General features: G+C 42.9%; 1 protein-coding gene across 1 annotated transcript in view; it reads right to left on the minus strand.

Annotated features, from left to right (window-relative positions):
* The window catches only part of LOC308140494 (uncharacterized protein), a gene marked incomplete at its 5' end in the record, with an annotated part of 81236 nt that extends 61261 nt beyond the window's left edge, over positions 1-19975 (minus strand). The window contains 2 exons of the mRNA XM_080510309.1: positions 9981-10038; positions 19794-19975. Of these exons, the coding sequence (XP_080366435.1) occupies positions 9981-10038; positions 19794-19975 (240 nt within the window). The remainder of the gene's footprint in view (positions 1-9980; positions 10039-19793) is intronic.
* Between the last annotated feature and the right edge of the window lie 2281 nt (positions 19976-22256).

The raw sequence follows: 22256 nt of genomic DNA on the forward strand, positions 1-22256 counted from the left end.
GCTGCTTTTCCCACAGGGTGACTACAGTGAGTAATGTGATATATTAATCCAGTTGGAGTTAGCCTAGCAGCAGCACAACAGTGATGTTTATGTTTTCTTCTCTGCTGCTGGACGGCTGGAACAAGAATAACTCAGTGAACGAGTTAATGAATGTGATAACTTGTGAGTTACCACATTCATCGCGAGTCACTCTGAGTCAGTTTTGAACGATTCGTTCAAATTCGATCATCACTATTTCAGAGTACCCAACCTTCTTGGAGTCTCTGGGAGAGGTGCTGGATAGTGCTCCATCTGAGGACTCCATTGTCGAACTAGGGGACTTCAACGCCCACGTGGGCAACGACAGCGAGACTTGGAAAGAGATGAGGAGGAGGAACGGCCTCCCCGATCTGAACCCGAGCAGTGTTCTGTTATTGGGCTTCTGTGCGAGCCACAGTTTGTCCATAACAAACACCATGTTCACACATGTGCACAGACTCGCAAGCAACTCATTTACAAGCAGCTCAAATGAGCTTCCTCCGTAGGGTGGCTGGGCGCACCCTTAGAGGTAGGGTGAGGAGCTCAGTCACCCTTAGAGATAGGGCGAGGAGCTCAGTCACCCTTAGAGGTAGGGTGAGGAGCTCAGTCACCCTTAGAGGTAGGGGGAGGAGCTCAGTCATCCTTAGAGATAGGGGGAGGAGCTCAGTCACCCTTAGAGATAGGGTGAGGAGCTCAGTCACCCTTAGAGATAGGGTGAGGAGCTCAGTCACCCTTAGAGATAGGGTGAGGAGCTCAGTCACCCTTAGAGATAGGGTGAGGAGCTCAGTCACCCTTAGAGATAGGGGGAGGAGCTCAGTCACCCTTAGAGATAGGGGGAGGAGCTCAGTCACCCTTAGAGATAGGGGGAGGAGCTCAGTCACCCTTAGAGATAGGGGGAGGAGCTCAGTCACCCTTAGAGATAGGGTGAGGAGCTCAGTCACCCTTAGAGATAGGGTGAGGAGCTCAGTCACCCTTAGAGATAGGGTGAGGAGCTCAGTCACCCTTAGAGATAGGGTGAGGAGCTCAGTCACCCTTAGAGATAGGGGGAGGAGCTCAGTCACCCTTAGAGATAGGGGGAGGAGCTCAGTCACCCTTAGAGATAGGGGGAGGAGCTCAGTCACCAGGGAGGAGCTCGGAGTTGAGCCGCTGCTCCTCCACATCCAGAGGAGCCAGCTGAGGTGGAGATTATCTGAGATTATTTGCGTGAATAAATTAATAGATGTCAAGTTTTGTAATGAATCCAACATAATCAACACCGATATGACTTACTGATCACGTCCTGTGTGATTGTCAATAACTTTTTCATCCATAAAGCGTGAGACGAGTTGAGAAGAGAGAAATGATTCTTGTCTCATCTCTCTTTGGACAAAACATAATAATTCCTCACACAGGAAAAGGACCCTGAAGCAAGAATTTCTGATTTCTTAAATCCAACAACAATGTAAATACACAGATGTAACATATCTTATGTTCTGGACTACAAGTCAAACATTTTTTAGGTTTGCTTGGTTGGTCATGCTTATAACGTCCACATTAAAATATACTGATTTTTACCATCTGTCACCACAAGATGTCACTGTATGACCATAGAAAGCTGCTACAGTGATAGCAAAACTTTCATTACTGTTGTGTGAAGAAAAAGTTCAGTTTCAGCTCAGTTCACCATTGATAAATACAATTGACATGACAGCATATGAAGCAACTTATAGTCCAGGAAATATGGTACCTGCCCCAAGCCTTGGTGGTCATTGTCCAACTGATGCATACAGCCATTTATTTCTCAGTAGTGAGTTCAGTTCATCGTGTAGCATCGATATGCAGATGAAGAACTTTGAAGATCAGTGATGGAACATATGGATTTACATCGTTTTATCAGAGCAACAACTGGCGCAGTCATTCACAACGGTGGAATCAAACAAAGCATCTCTTCACCACCTGCAGATATTCAAAAAGATGACGGGATGGCAGAGACCCGCTTCACCACACGTTTACTTTTTCATCCTCTGAAACTACAAAATGAAGCAAAATGACAACAACACAGACTCTTCAAGCACCCACCCTGCACCCGCCCTGCACCTGCCCTGCACCTGCCCTGCACCTGCCCTGCACCTCACCCTGCACCCACCCAACATTCACCCAGTAACCAACCAACACCCACCCAGCCCGCCTGCACCACCCTGCACCCACCAAACATTCACCCAGCCCCCACCCAGCCTGCCTGCACCACCCTGCACCCACCAAACATTCACCCAGCCCCCACCCAGCCTGCCTGCACCACCCTGCACCCACCAAACATTCACCCAGCCCCCACCCAGCCTGCCTGCACCACCACTGCACCCACCAAACATTCACCCAGCCCCCACCCAGCCTGCCTGCACCACCACTGCACCCACCAAACATTCACCCAGCCCCCACCCAGCCTGCCTGCACCACCACTGCACCCACACGGCCCTCCAATGTAGCTTAATGAGTAATAAGCACCGGGTGACCACAGTCTTGGAGTCAAGCCAACTTCCCCAGATGCCAAATGGAAGCCTGGAGGTACTGCATAATGCAAAACAACACTCATTAAAACTTGCAGGGAGGAAGAGAAAAAAAAAACACAAGGAGCTATAAAATGCAAAAATGCTCCGAGATGCATTTCCGGAGACACTTCAGAAAGACGCAGATGAATAATTAGAACTCTCAGGTGTCCATTAGTGGAAGAAAGTACAAGATGTAGAAGATGGGCTGCAAACACATGGGTGACCTTCGACCCTAAACCATTTGGCCTGAATGATCCGTCGAGGCGGGGAAGTGAGGAAGGGGAAACAGAGGGAGAGGAAGAGTGAGATCGTCAAGCTTTCATGTTGGATTTTCTGTCGGCTTCGAGTTTCAGGAGTGAATTTTAAAAATGCAGTCAATTAACATGGACTGGGGGAGTTTTTTCCCCTCTGTTCTCTATGTTTACAGTGTGAAGAAAAGAAAATCAAGCTTTCACGGTGAAATTTGCAAAAACGATCTTAATTCATCGGTACGTGGCCTCCAGTGAAACCTCAGCGTTCGGAGCAGAGCAGGGACGATGGACAGAAGTTACCTTACACCACACAGACCAACATTGATGTTTGAGTCTTGTGGGGGAACAAGAGACAAACACGTCACTATAACTGAGTCAAATGACTGTTCAAGGGGAAATTTCAGTATCGAAATATAGAAATAATACTACATGGGACCACTAGATGTCACTATGACAACAGAGAGCTTGTAAAGTGAGACAGGAAAACCTTGATTGTTAATGTATCTGCCCAAGCTGAATTTAAAAAAAAAGCTTGCATCTAAACCAAAACCTAAAACACCTCTTCATGATGTTGCATTAGCAAAAATGTTCTTTCTACGCAACAAAGACAAACACATGAGGAGCTTAGCAGAATGAGTTAACAGGAACTACATTTTCAGTGAAGTTAACAGTGAAGCTTCAATATTTCTCAATACGTGTAGAATGCAAATGAGGAGGTTATGAAAACAAGCCAAACTGTGACTGGAATATTCCCTGCAGTACAAATTGCTGTGGAATTTAGAGTCCTTGAGTGGCATGATTACACTTTTACAACTTCACCAAAGGAAACCTTTCTGTTAATGAGCGTACTGTATACTTCCCTTCAGAGCTTCACTGAAATGGATTTAAAAAAAAGGAGGAGGCTGTGCGGACTTCGCTCTGCAGCGTCACAAAGACTGCTGAGTTTGTCCAATGTTTCGGATAAGAGTAAGAGAAGTGGACTCATCACCTTTCTGAGAAAGAAGACTCCTCTGCATCCACCCGAAGCCTCGTTTCAGCTCTGAAGTCAGCACCAACAGCAAAGATTCCGTGAAGCACAAGTGAATCATTGATAATCTGGAATCAATGATGGAATCAGTTATTCCAGATTAAATCATTGATTCCAGATTAAAGAATACCTCAGATTCCCAAACTGGAGTTTGGGAATCTGACCTACTGTGACCTCGTAGGATCGGTGATACGTATAAAACAATACTTCAAAACAATCTGCCATCAAGACAAGATGTTTTAATTCTCAAAATGATGAAACTGACTCAGCTTCCTGTGAGGAAACTTCCTGTTTGGCTCCAGCTTCTCGGTGCAGTTTGACTCATTTTAAAGGCTCCTTTGAAACAGACACTAACTAGCTGGAATCAGTCCACCAGAGGACGCTGCGCTGGATAAACACAAACGCACTGGCCAAATACACAGAGGAGTCCAGTTCTTTGTTAGAAAGAAGTAGCAGGAAATCAAGGAGAACTGCAATGGCAAAAGCTCATGTGTCACACAGACGCTATTTTAAAAATTGCTCCCTATGGCTTCTAATCTCAGCACTCAACACTTTTGCCCAATCACATTGTTGTGCTGTAATTCGCCTGGAATCTGACTACATTTCTGCGTGACAACAGGTATGAATGAATGAATCTTAGCTCAAAGAGGCTATTCTGTGGAACACCTGATCAACGTGAAACGGGGCATTTGTCCCTGGAGGGACGTTTTGTCAAACCGGACCTCTCCCTTCCTCTCCTCCGTAATGACACCTGGATATGAACACATGGCCATTGACAGGTGTGTGTGTGTGTGTGTGTTCTTCATGGACCACACCTTCATTTCTAACATGCTTTCTTTCTCCATCCTCCCTCATTCTTCTCCATGATTCACTGCGTCGTCACGCTTCATGACGTCACGCTGCGTTTAGCTGTCGGCCCCCAGGAACCGCCATGTGCATCGTGTTGAAGGCAGCAATCACAATATTCCAAATGTGTGTCTTCTATTCTCATGGTGGCAGCTGCATTCATATTTTCTGGAGTTACGGCAGGACACGAACTCGTTCTGCAGAGATGAGCGAGAGCAGCTTTCAGGATGTTGATGGACAGCCGACTTGCTAAAATGTTGTCAATCACAGGACAGAGTGAAATATCTCCACTTCCTCATAGAAACAAAAGCTTTCAAACTGGCTCCAGAGCTTCAGGATAGTACCTTAACATTCATGGCGATGCCTTCCTCTGTCAGATTATTATAACAGTTACCAATATTTAGTTACCACTGCAGTTTGGCAGTTTGGCTGCTGGCATCCAGCGTGTGCAACAAGCTCATTTCAATTTTATTCAAAGCAAATATATCGGCATGTAACGCAGCTGACGTGCTGCAGCAGAAGTGTGCTAACCAGAGGTAGCGCTTTAGGCCACTAGCAACATTTAGTTCAAATCCCTGAACCCATGGTTGTGAAGCGGTAAAATACTAATATTTTTCCTTCTCAAAGAAACTGTCCCTTGTTACAGAAATATCACAAGTTCTCATCTATAATGAGGGCGGGGCTAATCCCTACCCCTCAGAAAATTAAAGTTGCTTATGCAACACAAACATACAGTGTTTAGTTTTGATGGAATTTGGCACACCAGCCGGCACACAAGGTTTCTGGGTTTGTTAACATTTAGAAGATTTTTGGGAGGATGTTTGAAAACAAAGCAAAGCCCGTCCTTCTTTAACGGACCAGTGAAGCTTTTCCTTCTGACCAGAGTGCGCCTGAGGAACAGGAGGTCAGATTTAAAGAGCAGCAGTTCAGGGTGAGCGCTGAGCTGACCAGCAGCTCCCACAAGCTTTTACGAGAAGTTTCTCCACCTCAGATTCTTTTGTGTAAATGATTGATGGGCAGCAGATGCCACGCCAGGTTGTTCCTCATACCAAGGAGCTTGACATTTGATGATAAAAGAAATGAAGTATGCACAAATGAAGCGGTGAAGTACTTGTTCTCAAGCCATGGGAGCAGTAGAATTGAAATGTATAAATTGTTATCTGGAGCCATGTTCCTCTGAAAGAGGGTTGTTCTGCCCTCAACTTGCCTCTACCTTTGGACTCATTTCAGCCATTTCCATACAAAAGCTGAAGGATTGTTTCACTACAGTGAGGGCTAATGGTTTTCATACAGTCGGAATGTGAAGCTGTTAAGCTGCAACACAAGCGATGACTTTGGTAAACGTGAAGGTGAGCAAAGCCTGAAGGACGGTGACGCCAAACGCAGACATACTTTCCTCCTGACGGCTGTCAGACGCACACACCCTCAACAAAAACACACACACACACACACACACACACACACACACACGCACACACACACACACACACACGCACACACACACACACAGATCAAATGCATCAAATCAAAAGAAAAAGTAAAAATGAACTCCAACACTTATCACAGTACTGACACCATATGGATCCAGATACTGTTACACTGCCGACAGGTACCACTGTTGAGACAGTCCCGACACATGACAACAGGTATCTACAGATACAAGAGGAATATGGTACTGATTTAATTCTGATGACATGATGATCCTGCTACTGACACCAGACCGATACGAAGGAGACTCTATAGTAACATGTTCACCCACAAGTTGGGACTATAACATGAATATCGATATTTCACCATGAGTATCATGGGATTGAAAACCATTGTGTGTGCGTGTGTGTGTGTGTGTGTGTGTGTGACTTCATCGCTATGGAATTTGGCTACTGCCTCTCTGCGGTCTGGTTGGATTCTGGATCCTCTCTGCTTTCAAGATATGAACTTTTATTTTTCAAGAGCGAAGGTTCAGGGGATCAATGTTCATGGTTTCATTTCAAAAGAAGACTTCGATCAGCAGGTTGTTTTAGTGATTTATTGACATTTTCTGTGATGCGCCTGCTCTTCAGTCTTCTAATCTTTACTGAATCGTTTCTGTTTGTACGTTGTTCCTCGGCTTTGACTTTGTGACCAATCCCACTTTCTCTGAGTTCATGTTTCCCAGTAACTCAGGCCTTGAATGTTCAGTTTGGAAAATAACTGCAGGTTTTCCATTCTTATGCCAGAACAAATGCCTGAAGTGATTCCTGGGAAGCGTCTTTTGCCGTCTTTAACTGACAAACAGCCTCAGACGGGGCTTGCTTGAAATGCTGAACTGAAAACCAAAAGTAAACACAAATGTGTGCGTTTGATGATGAGAAAGACTCAATTAGACGAATGTTGGTCGTTACATGTCATGTTTTGCTCAACTGATCTGAACTCCAAAGCGAAACAGGAGTGAACAAAGTCAAATGGAAACACGCTGGTTACCGTGGAAACATTAGCACACCAGCTATATCTGGTCACAGATTCGTGTGTGGATAAAACGAGTAAGGCAGCCAGGTGACAGAACGACAACTCCAAAATGGATGAAATGAATCAGAGCGAGAGAAAACGTCTTTTACGACATTCGTACTTAAATCCGCGATCTTCCTCTGAGCTGGGAAGCTCGGAAGCTAAAAAAATTTTTCACACTTAATAAAACTTAAATTGTGTTCAAATCTGTGATAAACTAAGCATCAATTAGGAATTGGAGAGGTTTTTGTTCTTATTTGTTGATGTGTGAGGCGGATGGAGGAAGAGAAGCAGAGAAAGTGTTGGGTGTGAACCGGGCAGAGCTGAGAGCGAGCCTTTTGTGTTTTCTGGTTGTTCTGGTTGGTTTACTGTTGGCTGGAGTGAAGGCAAAGAATGTCGTCCCATTAAAATACATCACAGCCACACAACGGGTGTGTGAGGGAGGAAAGGCTTCATGGACAAGTTCATTTCAGTAAAACTGAGATCTGTTCGTCGCTCCACACAAACTTCACTTCTCAGATTGTTTGGATTTGAAAAAAAACGAAGTCACGCAGCTACAACGAAACCAAAGACAATCCAAGTGTTTCACAAAATGATGAAATTAAATCTGATAATAAATCAATCCAGAAATAATATCAGACAGAAAAAAGAGCCACAACAGACACGGTAAGAGGCTGAACAAAATCATTTGTAAAGACGCCAGACTGAGAAAGAAAAGAGAGGAAGGAGGAAAGGGGAGACTTGGAGATGGAATGAAAGATAAAGTAGAGACGAGTGTCAGTGATGGTAGCAGCTGATCCATTTAGAGAAAGTTCCAGCATTCCTCCGCCCGTTAAGAAAGCTTAAAGCTGAGTCACTGACAGCGGTTATCAACGGCATCACAACTTCAAACACACAGATCCACGGTTCTGAGCTGAAGACTTGTGTAACCTCAGCGCTGAGCAAACATATTCCTGCCACCAGATATTTACCTTCACAAACACAAAGAACACACTCATTAGGAACCTAAATGATGGTCCGTAATGAGGGACCTAAGCTCCTGCTACAGCCGCTCCTTGTGATTTAGTCAGTGGTCAAAGCGAGGTGATGTTAGCAGTTAGCTTTAGCATCAAAACCTAATCTGAATCTCAAAAACATTCACTTTGAATTAAACAAAATGCCACTGAAAGAGACGGCGGTTCTTTGATATTTTGTTGAGATTTTCTAAGATTTTCTGAAAATGTATCAAAACAGTTTTTTGGAGTTGGTATGCTAGCATATCACTGGACCTGCCAATCAGGATCACAATGGGCGGCATGTCTGCAATGAACCAAGCCGGCACCACCAATTTCCTGGAAAGTTTTTCTTATGGCTGCTTTTCTGCCCACGACCTGCTTTCAGCAGCTATTTATTCAGATTGCAGCACTGGCTAGGTCCTATCGATGCGCTACTTTCAGAGCTCGGCATGCGTGCAACGATTAGCTCAGTTTCTACAACTTGTCATTTAACAGGACTGAAAACTCAGTTAACCACATCGTAGATGTGCCAGAACACTAAGCTGAGGAATTCCTACAGAAACTAGAGACATTAATCAAACCATACTAGTGGAAACATTGGAGAGCGCCCTGACGTGAAATGAAGCTTTGGGCCGTCGCAGGACTGGAAATCCTTCTAGGAATAAAGTGTTCTGATCAAAATGGTCTTTTCTTGGTGGAATGCTCATTAATGAGCCAATAGATGACAATGTGGCTCCACGTGGAGCCAGAATTAGCGGCACTCCTGCCTCCGCCCAGCTGAAATAAAGATAAGATCTCTTATCGCGGTGCAGAGTACAGTCAGACTCGCCCTTTGACTACAGCCACAAAAGCAAAACACAAAACCTTGCATTTTATCAGTGTTAAATGTTCAACAGGGTCAATTAAACTACATTGAAATGAACCTAAACATGCAGAAGCAAAGACGATATGTGAGAACTGCCTGCTGAAAGCCATGAACTCCAGATGATTCAACAGTTTGGTTGAAGAATTCTTCACCAACTTAGCGTCACAACAAGGCAAAGCAACATCTCACACACACCAAGCAAAACACTGACAGTACTGCGATAACTGACGCTCCCGTGCGCTGGGCAATCACAAAACACCGGCCAATCAGAAGCCGGGGTGAAACAATACTGTTATGAAGGACCAGCTCCCAGACGTTAACATCATATGTGTGTTTGTATTTCATGTGGCACCCATTACCATTTATTTCCCTTAACGTTATGTAATCTGCCATTGCTATTTGTTCATCTGAGTTTATTTTGTCAACAAAAATGCTGAAAACTTCCCACTATGATACCAAAGGTGAGTCCGCATGCTTTCAGGTGATAAAGGTCCAGGCGAGCCAGTTCAGCCTTATTTCTAATAACCTGTGGAATCACAACCAAACTATCACACAAAACTGACATGCTAATAGACAATATTTTGAAAACAAACCCATGAAAGTCGTATTTTCTCGTTGTCAGTTGAAAAGGCTTTCAAGGTTCCACATAGAGACGACTTGTAAATAACTGTAATCCTACTTCACAGTGCTGTAATCTCTGGATGCATATTACTTTCCACAATGCCATAGATCCGTCTTCAATAGATCCCTACAATGAGCTCAAATTGTTTGTTTGTTTGTTTGTATCTGTAGCTGCTGGGCTGCACTGGTGCTGGTTGAGTTTGGTCACCTGAGCGTCAGGTAATGTCTCTGCTCAGACTACAGTGACTCTGCTGACCTTCGGCCGGGCTGACCGTGAAGTGAAAGTGGCGCCAGTGTCGACTTGGAAACAACAGGAAGCAGAAAACAACCGAATGCGGTGACTCTTACCTGCCGGCGGGTGTGTGAGTATGTGTGTCTCCGCAGGGATCGGCTGTAGACTGACGGCCTGCTGCTCCGGGCTGACAGCAGCTTGCATTGTGGGAGGTTCCTCCTGCTCTTCCTCTTCCTCCTCCTCCTCCTCCTCCTCCTCATCCTCACAGTGACTGTTCCTGGGGAGGAAGTGGAGGTTACAAACTTTTTGTGGACTCTTTGTTTTTTTTCTGTGACACCTTTTTTTGGGTCTGTCAGCAGCAGGTAAATATTTAAACTATCTGAGGAATGTTGACAGTCCTGAAGAGTCATTTCAGCCTCAGAAGCCAGCAGGAATATACGTATCTATCTATCTATCTATCTATCTGTCTATCTGTCTGTCTGTCTGACTATCTATCTACTATCCATCTACTATCTGTCTGTCTATCTATCTATCTATCTATCTATCTATCTATCTATCTATCTATCTATCTATCTATCTATCTATCTATCTATCTATCTATCTATCTATCTATCTATCTATCTATCTATCTATCTATCTGTCTGTCATCCATATCAATGCAACGTCCATCTATTTCACTTGCTAACTATTTACTAACAATTAGGAATGCACTATTACCGATAACAGTATTGGACAGGCTGTCCATTTCTGAGAGGAGAAAGATAGTTCATACAACACCAGCAATTTAGTCACAAGCAAGTTAATCACCAGAGACATCTGGAGCAGCAGAGTTAGTCTGATGCCGCTCGTTAGTTTACAGTAACTGCTCAATGGACCCTGTATTTCCAAGTCATGCTACACGCTACATGCTGCATGCTACACACTACAAGTTACAGGGCACACAGTGAGCTGGATCCCTCGGTTTTTAGCGGCAAGTAGCTAAAGGTGAGTACTCTCACTGTACTTGTGGTGTCGTGTTTATTTTAAAATTCAAGTGGGGTTTTTTTTTTCACCAATACAAGGAAATGTGAGTAAAAGTGTGGTTGTGGTTTTATTGTTAACTATCTCTTTGTTTCTTCTTCAGAAATGTCTCAAATAAAGTTTGAGCCCAGGATTCTCCGGCCTGCTAGCTGTTTCCACTGAAAGCAGAGCAGAAGCTCTGGTTCTATACATCTGAGTGGTTCTGGATCGGTTCCCTTTGTAATGTCAGATTGCAGTGAGTCCGGGAAAATGGAGCTCACATGTGTGTTTTCCTGGTGTTATGGATCATTATGTGATCCACCTGGACTTTTGTTCACCTTGATTTATGAACAAACGAAAGGTGAGGCTGTTACAGTCGACAAACACAACCACATGTTGGCCGAATGACTCAGAAGGTTCTGCAATTCTGTTCAGACACAAACTATCACAGAGAGTTGTTCCATGTCCTCCAAAACAACCCACATAGTCTGAAAGTAGACACATTCATATTATATACACATTTTAAATGATCCTTGAGTTCAACTGATACTTTCATTGGTTTATTTGAAAATACTTATGGAACTAGAACGGCTCTCGGTAGAGCGCTTACCTTCGCCAACACCACATTTGTTTTGTGGAACCAAGTTAGCATCGCTATCATGTTAGCTGTTAGCTCATATTGATGCTAACTAGCCTGTCAGGTAGCAACCTCACTGTGAAACACCGAGCAGAGGCACACAGATAAACCACTACCTGAGTCACTGCACCCACACCGCTGTTTCTAGATACCTGCTGAACCGAGATATTAGCTGCGAGATCTGAAGTGGAGTTAGCAGTGTGCTAGCAGGTGGCTAACAGAGCGGAGTTCGTGTGTTCGCTGGTGGCTAATGGAGCGGAATAAGCTGCATGCTAGCAGGCGGTGTGCCAGCAGGTGGTGTGTCAGCAGGCACTGTGCTAGCAGGTGGTATGCTAGCAGTATTATCATCGTAAATTGTCAACAGCTTGTGATATTTAGTCATAAACAGTCTAACGCTTCTTATTGCATTAATGTTAATTGAAAGAGTCTTGATATGGGTCCTACTTTACTAGGATTGTGAGTAAAGCGTAATAAATTGCATTTTCACACCAATGTATTGAAATAAATTGAAAAAGCAAAAACAATGTTTTCACTTGAAACGTTGCCGTTTAATCGGGGCCTTAGAATTGGTAGAAATGTTAATGATCTGACTGTCAAGTAATAATACTACTCTTATCTGCAGTAACTGAGGAAAATATCCAAGAGAGCAGATTCTGCTGCAGGTCCAGCATGATCACGGTTTGTTCAGCTCTGTGTTGGTTAAACAGCGTCTGGTTGCCACAGGTGTCACACTCAATGCTGGGCGGCTTTGTGTTGGGCAACACTGGCAACCACGCCTCGCATTCCTCCGAGTCCAAACACACCCACCACTCAGGCTGAACCACACACACACACACACACACACGCACGCACGCACACGCACTCCTACTCATTAAACTGTGAGGTGACCGTTCAGGCTGGAGCTGCGTGTCGTTATATAATCATGTGTGTTTGTTCTTCTTTTCGGGGAGTGTTCCAGTGGGTTTGGTCTTACAGGTAGAAGACTTCACCTGCTGCAGCTTCACACTGTCAGGAGCTACAGTCACCCTGCCTCCTTCTCTGTGCTATAAAGTCTCACCGGGACCAGCATGGAGCACGTTCACTGACAAACTCAACAGTTTTTATGTCAAAATCCACACATTGGAAGACTTGGAGGCCCGAATTATTCTTTATATGTTTTCTCCCAAAAGCTGCCGTAACTCCATCAGTGGAAACACAATCTAAAATAGGATAGCTGGAAAAAAAAAAAAACATGTAAAAAAACAACGACTCGTAGATAAATCCATTAATACACCTATTTGTTAGAAAAATTATTCGCAATTAAAACAGCACTCCCAGCATGGTGGAAATCCACTGAGCAGCTTTGCTCCATCCTAATGCTCACTCCTCTGGATCAAACCAATAAAATAACATTGATTTTCACTTTCTGGACAGAGGGAGGAGTACAAACCTTGGACGGTTGTTTCAAGATGGGCACCTCATGACCTTTGACCAAGTTCAGCTGGAATACAACCTCCCAGGTCACTTTCACCGACATACAATAAATAACTGTAGACAGTGAAGAAATACCAGAAAGAAAAATACTATTCAAAATAAGATCATCCATCTGAGCCTCCTCTATGCCAAAACATAACCACTCATATAATCAGCCAGTTGAAATGCACTATAGGAGTGAAATCCATTTACGACATCACCATCTGAACCCCCACAGATCAATGAACTGAACCTCATCAAACCAGAACAATTTCATAACACTCTGTTCATCATGACCTGCCAGTATAAGGCACAAACACACAAACTGCACTGCCACCACTGATCTTAACCGCCCCACAACCGTGGAGCATTATTTCCATGCATTTTGACTTTGTCAACAAGCCCAAACACTGACGTCAAGCACCTTCACAAGCCATCAGTTGAAAAAAATTCTTGTGTTTCCAAATTGATTTGAATGACCTGGTTTTGTTTTCACCACCTCTGATGAGAGTTTGTTTTTAATAACAACATAGGACTATGGTATCTTTAAATATTCTGTACACACTCATGTTCTTATGAAACAAAATGACTGAGGCCAACACTTTCAATGTCATTTAAATGTATAAAATGACCTTGTGGTGGTTGAGGCAACTGGTGATCTCAGGTGAGAATCACAAGATGGAAACGAGGCTTTTTCCTGGATTAGATGATCTGATGGAAATCGTTTGTTTGTTTGAATTCACCATAAATTGACTAGATGGACTGCTGAACCCCAAAAAGCACAAAGTGAAATGAGAAACTATGAATTTGGAGGTTTTATGGAGGAAGTTATACAACATCAGATATATGTCTAGTTTGGGTGGGAAAGAGGAGATTCAGAAAGGATGGTCAGACCTAACGAGGACTAAAACACAGAAAACATGTCATTATTTTATGAGCTGAAATGAAAGGAGAGCCGGCAGTGGTTAATATGATTGTGATGAGATATCAGAACCTTGACATTTTTAAGAAAACACAACCAAATGTTGCATCATCAAACAGGAGCTGATAAAATCATCCTGAGTTGTTTTGTTACCTGATTTTATTTCTATTCTATTTTTCACCAAAAGTTCTTTTCGAAGCCATTTTGTCCCAGAGGTCAGTGAGAGTGAAGCTTCATTGTCTCTCTGGTATTTAGATGGGAAAACGTTTTTCCAGTGTCTGATTTGGTCAAAAGTGAGCGAAATGGAACAATAGCGAACTCTTCTGTTGTGGAGGGAAGAAAGTGATTTTTGATTCCTTCAACACATTTTAAATAATGACCAATAATAAGCAAACGTTCCATATCTGTTTTTATTTGAGGATTATTTAGTTTTTCTCCATTGGTTTAGCTCATTTCTTGAAACAGAAACTACATTCTCAAAACAACATGGACAACCCTCCAAACCACTGGGCACTTCTTCACAACAGATTTCAAATTCTCATTCCTTTCAACAAACTGCAAATGTCTTAGCACACTTTGCAAATGATTGATTACAGTTGCCTACAGTTAGCACAATTACCAATTGTATATATCTTGCTGATCTAAACTAACTGTTGATTGTCAGTCAAATGGTTTTACTCTCCAAAACATGTCAGCATTATTTCATTGTGTCAGCCAAATTAGTCAGGAGCATAATACCATGTGTAACATCACCTTACATGATATGAATATCTTTTGCTGATTGATAAATTGACTCAGGTGAATTTTGTTGTACTGTATTGTAGAGAATAATGGCATTGGAGGGGAATGAGACTCCTCACACCCTTGTTTTCGTGGATGAAGCCGGCTTCAACCTGGCAAAAGGAAGAAGACGTGGCCGGAATATTATTGGCCACCGGGCCACGGTGGAGGTCCCAGGCCAGCGTGGGGGCAATATAACAATGTGTGCTGCCATTTCGGAAAATGGTGTGGCCACCCACATTCCCACACTTGGCCCATACGATACTCAAAAGCTCCTGTTCTTTTTGGATCACCTTTATTCAGATCTCATCCCAGAAAATGAGAGAGGTTTGGTAGAGCCTCACTTGTCCAAGTTTGTAGTTGTGTGGGACAATGTCAGCTTCCACCGCGGCCCGCTCATCAGGGCCTGGGTCACTGCTAATGGTGCTCCTACCACCTTACTCCCCATTTCTCAATCCAATTGAGGAATGTTTCTCTGCTTGGAGGTGGGGGGTGTATGAGCATCGGGCTCAGAACCAGAGGTCCCTGCTTGAAGCAATGGATGCTTGCTGTGACAATGTCCCAGCAGGTCAATGCAGGGGATGGTTGCGGCATGCACGTAGATTCTTCCCCCGATGCATCGCAAGGGAGAATATTAGGTGTGATGTGGATGAAAATCTGTGGCCAGACAGACAGCAGAGAGAGACGACCATGAGATTGAGGATGAGGAGGACGACCATTGAGGTGGAGTTACTGGTGTGAACGATATTGCATATCATTTTCCTTTTTTTGTGTTGATGTGTTTACAGTGCAGTATATTTTGCTGTATACATTTTCTTTTTACTGTGATGTTTGGCAGTTACTTTATGTTTGTGAATACAAATACAGTAACAATTTCCATGACAGTGTAGGTCCATCATTTTGTTCAGTTTGATACAGTTTGATTTCTGGTAGCTAGACACAAGGCATCAATTACAGTCACCATTCATTGTCAGTGAATGGTCTGGACCAAGATTGAAATGTGACATAAGTGATATTTCCATGGTCCACTGCCATAGTGACAAAACATCTAAACATTTTGACCAACGGTGCTTACACATTGCCAAAGAGACTTTGCATTTTGGGGCCATTGACTATTTATATGAGAAAGGGACTTAGTTTGAAGCATGAGTTAACTGTTTTGGGAGAGATATGACCTTTTGCAAGTGAACTATGGTGTTGTGCTGAACTGTAAGCCTGTTTTGCCAAATGATCTTACAGTTTTGAGAATGTAATTTCTGTTTCAAGAAATGAGCCAAACCAATGGAGAAAAATTGTAATGTGAAAAGGGGAACAGTCTGTACAGTGTGTTGTGTTCAGGGTGTGTAAGAGAGGGGAGCGTCCCTGTGACACAACCTTTGCTCATTCTCTCACACACACACACACACACACACACACACACACACACACACACACACACACACACACACACACACACACACACACACACACACACACACCTTCGTCACTGGGAGTCAGCAACATTCCCCAAAAAGCCGCTCAGCCTTTATCACAGTTACAGCATGAATCACGGAGGAGGAGGAGTTTTGGTCGCTGTCGTCATGTGACGATCATTAGAATGTAATACCTGAAGGTCTGGTGAAGACTGGTTGATGGCTAAGCTAACAGCTGATTGGTGGCTAAGCTAATAGCTGATTGATTGCTAAGCTAACAGCTTATTGATGGCTAAGCTAATAGCTGATTGATTGCAAAACTAACAGCTGATTGATGGCTAAGCTAATAGCTGATTGATTGCTAAGCCAACAGCTGATTGGTGGCTAAGCTAATAGCTGATTGATTGCAAAACTAACAGCTGATTGATGGCTAAGCTAATAGCTGATTGATTGCTAAGCTAACAGCTGATTGGTGGCTAAGCTAATAGCTGATTGATTGCAAAACTAACAGCTGATTGATGGCTAAGCTAATAGCTGATTGATTGCTAAGCTAACAGCTGATTGGTGGCTAAGCTAATAGCTGATTGATTGCAAAACCAACAGCTGATTGATGGCTAAGCTAATAGCTGATTGATTGCTAAGCTAACAGCTGATTGATGGCTAAGCTAATAGCTGATTGATTGCAAAACTAACAGCTGATTGATGGCTAAGCTAATAGCTGATTGATTGCTAAGCTAACAGCTGATTGGTGGCTAAGCTAATAGCTGATTGATTGCAAAACTAACAGCTGATTGATGGCTAAGCTAATAGCTGATTGATTGCTAAGCTAACAGCTGATTGGTGGCTAAGCTAATAGCTGATTGATTGCAAAACTAACAGCTGATTGATGGCTAAGCTAATAGCTGATTGATTGCTAAGCTAACAGCTGATTGATGGCTAAGCGAATAGCTGATTGATTGCTAAACTAACCGCTGATTGATGGCTAAGCGAAAGACTGATTGGTGGCTAAGCTAACGGCTGATGGATGGCTAAGCTAGCGGCTGATTGGTGGCTAAGCTAACAGCTGATTGATGGCTACCCTAACATAGTGGAAAGGAGATTAAAACGCCGTGCATCCCGGACAGAACAGGGCCAATGTTCACCGTAGAACCAGCGGACAAGAAATCATGTAATGTTGGGTTAATGTCACCCGCTGACATAAATCCACAACAGTCCTTGCCTCTATGTTGTTGTATGAGTCGCACCCGACTATAAATCGCAGGCCAGCTTAGCTATGAAAAAAGTGGGACTTGTAGTCCAGAAAATACGGTAAATTATGTCAAATCAAACTGAGTGATCAGACAAGAAAATTCCTCTCTTTTTCCAGCCAATAGGATTCTTCCTCAGGCCATCCTCAACGTGTTGACATCAAGAGACCTCGATGGGATTTCTGTATCTTGTCCCGGCTCATATCCTGGACATGGTGACCTTTTGAGGAGACCACAGTGGCAGCGCCTCCAGAGGTTTTCTGCTGGTGCTTTGGGAGAGCTTGATTTTATAGTGATGGTGCTGGATAATTTAGGGATCTGCAGTTTGTTTTCTACTGTAATACCGACAATATGCGCGCGCCACACCGTGCACGTACTGTAACAGTCGCACACATACAGTAAAAGCTCCAGTATTTAAAACAATATTATGCGACAGAATACACAAGATATTCAGCCAGAGTGATAAAGATGAAAGACTAACAAGTCTGCCACTTAAACTCACCACTGAATGTAAAGTTTATCAGCAGAATGCCAGCAGAAAGTTTCATTTAGGCCTCAAACAGAAAGACACTGACTCCTGCTGCCAGTCACCAAAACCTCCACTGAAAGAAAAATATTCTCTTCAATGGATTTAATTCTACTAATAAACACAGCATAGAGAGAACCTGGAGTCAGAGTTCAGATCTCAAACACCAAATAGGCAATAACCATCACTCACCATCAGATGTCAGAATAAAACTATATGTTGATTGTTGTTCAGAGCAAAGGCATCAGTAAGTTTTTTCTTTTTTTATTGCAAAAAGCGCTCCATGTTTTATTACTATTAGTACATTATGCCAGGGAAACAGCATTGGTAATAAGAGGAAGCTATAAGTTCAAAGGTTAATGCACGCGCTGCAGCGATTGGCTGAATCACATTACACTGCTTTTTAGTTAGGAAATAAATGCATGTTTTATTGGTATATGTATTAATTAAGCCGGCAACAAATTATAATCTTCACACATACAAATAATCTAAATAAACCACTGAAAAACAAAATCACATTTCTTATGGGGGTGCTTTGGCTATCCTAGGGGGCGCTGCAGCACACTCAAGCCCCCCTGGCACCACCTATGGGAGAGCAGCCTGGGAAGGTTCAACAGCTTCAGATGAGGATAGGATTAGGGTTATGGTAACCCTTGTTTCTTTAAGTATGGGTGTTAAACTTAACAATCTTGAATATTTTACAGGTTTTATCTATTAGTAATTGCTAAGAATTGTCCAAACCAGCAGTAAAAGTGAACTGTGTCCTCAGCATAGCTTTATTAACAGCTATCAGGTGAAATCTGTGCAGAGTGTGATAGCTTTCAAAGTACTCACTGTTCCTCAATACAACATAATTAGGGAAGGTCCTGAGTTTTCTTTGCAATGCTGTCACTCACAATTGAGGCCTTTCTCAGTCGAAGCCACGCCCCTCCATCCGAATACAGCCAAAAGAAAATGAAAGTGATGAAGGTGGAAAAAAAAACACCCCAAATAAAACCTGAAAACAGAAGTTGAATGTGAAAAAATATGATCCAAATCTGAAAACATTAAACCTGCAACAGAAAAAATGAATACCTTAAATTTAAAGAATATATTTGAGAGTAAAAAATTAAAATAAATTATTCTATCAAAAGAATTCTAGAGCTCAATCAAAATTATATTCAAATGAAAAAAACATCCATACACACTTTAGTCATATTGCTGGAAATAGCAAAACGTTTCATGTATGTTTTAGTATAAATGTTTAATGTTTTACGGAGCTTAAGAAGAGGACACTCCCTCATCTCTGCTTCTGAAAGACACACTGCTCATTTCGGGTTTGATCAACCTGGATCCTGAGGAGAGGTTCGAACTAGCCAAGCAGGTCCATTCAATTTTCAGAAAACTGGAAATGGGAAACGGGAAAACCATCCCATTTTTGTTTTCAGATTTGAAATTGGTTGATGTCATCTTCCGTTTCTCATTTTGAAATAAAAAATTAAAAACGGAAATCAGGCTGTTTCCCGTGTACAAAAAACATACATCCCAACAGAAAGTTAATGTCTTTGAAAAGGAGTAGGAGGTACAATTATTAAATCCTAGCACCTCTCCAGTCAATCTATTTGCACTGTGTATTTTGTTTTTAATGTAATTTAAACTGCAACAAACCGCCTGAAGGGGGTAGCAGTGCAGTGTGCTCTAGTTAACTCTCCCATCAAACGAAGAAGAGGCTCAAATTCCGGGTTTTCCAGTGAATCGAGCTTGAAATAAAGAATTACCATTGTATTTTATTTCCCAAATTTTGTTAAACAAACACATAACAGTAAACGGGAAACAACCCGGTTTCTCTTTTTTAATTTTCAGTTTCCAAATGAGAAACTGGAGACTACTAATATCAAAATCGAAAAACGAAAATTGGATGGCTTCCCGTTTTCCGACATCAAAAGGAAATGGAATGGCTGAAAGGTACGTGGACCCAAGCAGCCTCTCTGAGCGGGGAGGATCCCGGAGAGGCTGAGGTTTCTGGCTCTGGTTTTCACTGGTTCTCAGGTTCTTCAGCTTCGCTTTGCAAGAAGAAGACAACTGACCCTTGTGTTTACTCCTGCAAACAAGATGACTCACCGTCATGGCCTGGTCGTCACAGGCCTCCGGCTTCATTCTTATCTGCATGAAATATTGTGAGCGATATGACGAGTACTGAAGGAGCTGCTTCACTGTGATGGTTGGACAAACACAAACTGTGGAGGGATTTTCTGCCCTCAGCCTTTATTTACCCAGGTGCCTCGGCTGTAAACACAGAAAGTATAATCCAAAGACAAACATCGGGTCTCACAGAGTACCCCATTGACCTGGGGCAAATACTACGCTGTCATCAGCAAACAAGAAAACCGAGAAAAAGGTTTAATCTATTATCTCAGCTGACTGGAAGGGCCAGGTAGATGCAGGTTGTACCGATACTGCAGATAATAAAGTTTTAAGACTATCGGACTGACTTACTTCTGTTTGTGGTGCAGAAGGTGAGTTTGTACTGAAACTAAATTTACTGTTAAATAAAATTAAAGTATGTCTCTAATCCATTTTTATGTTCTTTCAATCCATAGGAACTCTGTTAATATGTACAAATCTTCCACCTCTAATTCTCGAATGCCAGTTTTTCTTGCCCGGAAGCTTGTTTCCCCTGACCTGGATCTCAAACGTCCTCCACAGTCTGCAGGCCAATCTTCTTGCTCTGAAAAAACAAACAAACAAACAAAAACCAAAAAAAAAACCTATATATATATATATATATATATATATATATATATATATAAGCTTGTCTCTTTTAATTTCTTTAAGGATTTTAATGCAATTAGTAAAATCTGAGCTTTTACCCCGTGACAGGGTTTGTCTTGGTTGTTTGTTGGCCATGAATCTTCAATCATTCAAAAGTCTGATGGTTTCTCTTTGAAATGGTTCCACATTGTGAGAAATGTGTGTTTGTAGGATGTGCACCAGAGTCTCTCTTGTTCTTTGCTGGTTCTGGTCGGGTAGTTGAGGTGTTCGATTGGACTGTTTGCATGGTCCTGTTAAACGCTCTGTTATGGGGAGCGGCGGCGTCTTGGTGAGGTGGCAGGAACACACTTCCACATCTCTCCATACTAAAGGATTGATGCTCCAATGATGACAGAACGATTTTCCACATCTCACAGAACCAAAGACAAGAATCAACAGCAAACATCGTGCTTAGCACATTGGTTGTTTTGCACCAGCAGGACAAGAGAAAAAAACAACACAGATGATTTATGGTGACAACAGCTCCTCACGCTGGAAGAGATCCACCAGCCGCTGGCCACACCTGAAGCACCGTGACAGGAATCTCTGCCCCTCTGCCAGTTTCAGGTGAATCAAACCTGAGTCACCGTCAACAGGCTCCAGAAGTTCCATCTCAGCTGGAAAAACCAGTCGGGTCCACCGCTGCTGGGACTTGCTCAGTCTTTTCCCATCATGTGGAACCAAGGCCTGATTATCAGTCTGCACACTACTTTTCATGGCGGAATCCCTCAAAGTCTTCAGTTTAAGGAGCTAAAAGCCATTTGACTAAAAGCAAATGGAAGAAAAACACATGAGGTCACTTGTTCAGACATTCCTGAAGGCAAGTTAGCCAGTGAAACACAGAACCTGATAATGTGGGTGAAGCCAGGAGGACCTGGACATGTTGGTGTGACCGTGTCTCATCCTGTCATCTCATCCCGTCATCTCATCCTGTCATCTGGAAAATGAAGTCAAGACAATCAATTATGCAATGTTGGTGTGAGGTGACTCTGAACCTCGCTGTCATCAATGCACGTCCTTATCATAGTCCAGTTGTGTCCCTGTCACAGACTTGTCCACAAGAAATAGAAGCACTATGATAAACAGACTGGATAGATGAGCGGAATAACAAAAATCAATGTTTAGCTAACCTATCCCCCAACTGCATTTGTTTCCATGGTGACAGCATCCAACCTTTCCCAGGAGGTTTTGTCCACGAACTCAACTCCGTTTATCTGATTCGGTCGTTTCCCACCCAACATTTGAAAAAGGTCATCATCTCATCACACCAGAGAACGGACTGTCGCTACAGGAAGCTTCAGGCTCGCTCTGCAGTTAGAGAATGTTAGAGGAGGAAGATGCTCTATAATATGATGTTAAAGGAAGATGTTCTATAATCTGATGTTAGAGGAGGAAGATGCTCTATAATTTAGATGTTAGATGAGGACGATGCTCTATAATCTGGATGTTAAAGGAAGATGCTCTATAATCTAGATCAGTGTTTTTCAACCACTGTGCTGCGGCACACTGGTGTTCCGCGAGATCTAGTCAGGTGTGCCATGGGAAATTATCCAATTTCACATTTTTTTCTAAAAATCCTTTGCTCTCGCAGCCGCTGTCAACTGTGAGAGCAGTGTGTTGAAGAGTA

This window comes from Blennius ocellaris (genome assembly GCF_963422515.1).
Source record: "Blennius ocellaris genome assembly, chromosome: 15".
Lineage (NCBI taxonomy): Eukaryota > Metazoa > Chordata > Actinopteri > Blenniiformes > Blenniidae > Blennius > Blennius ocellaris.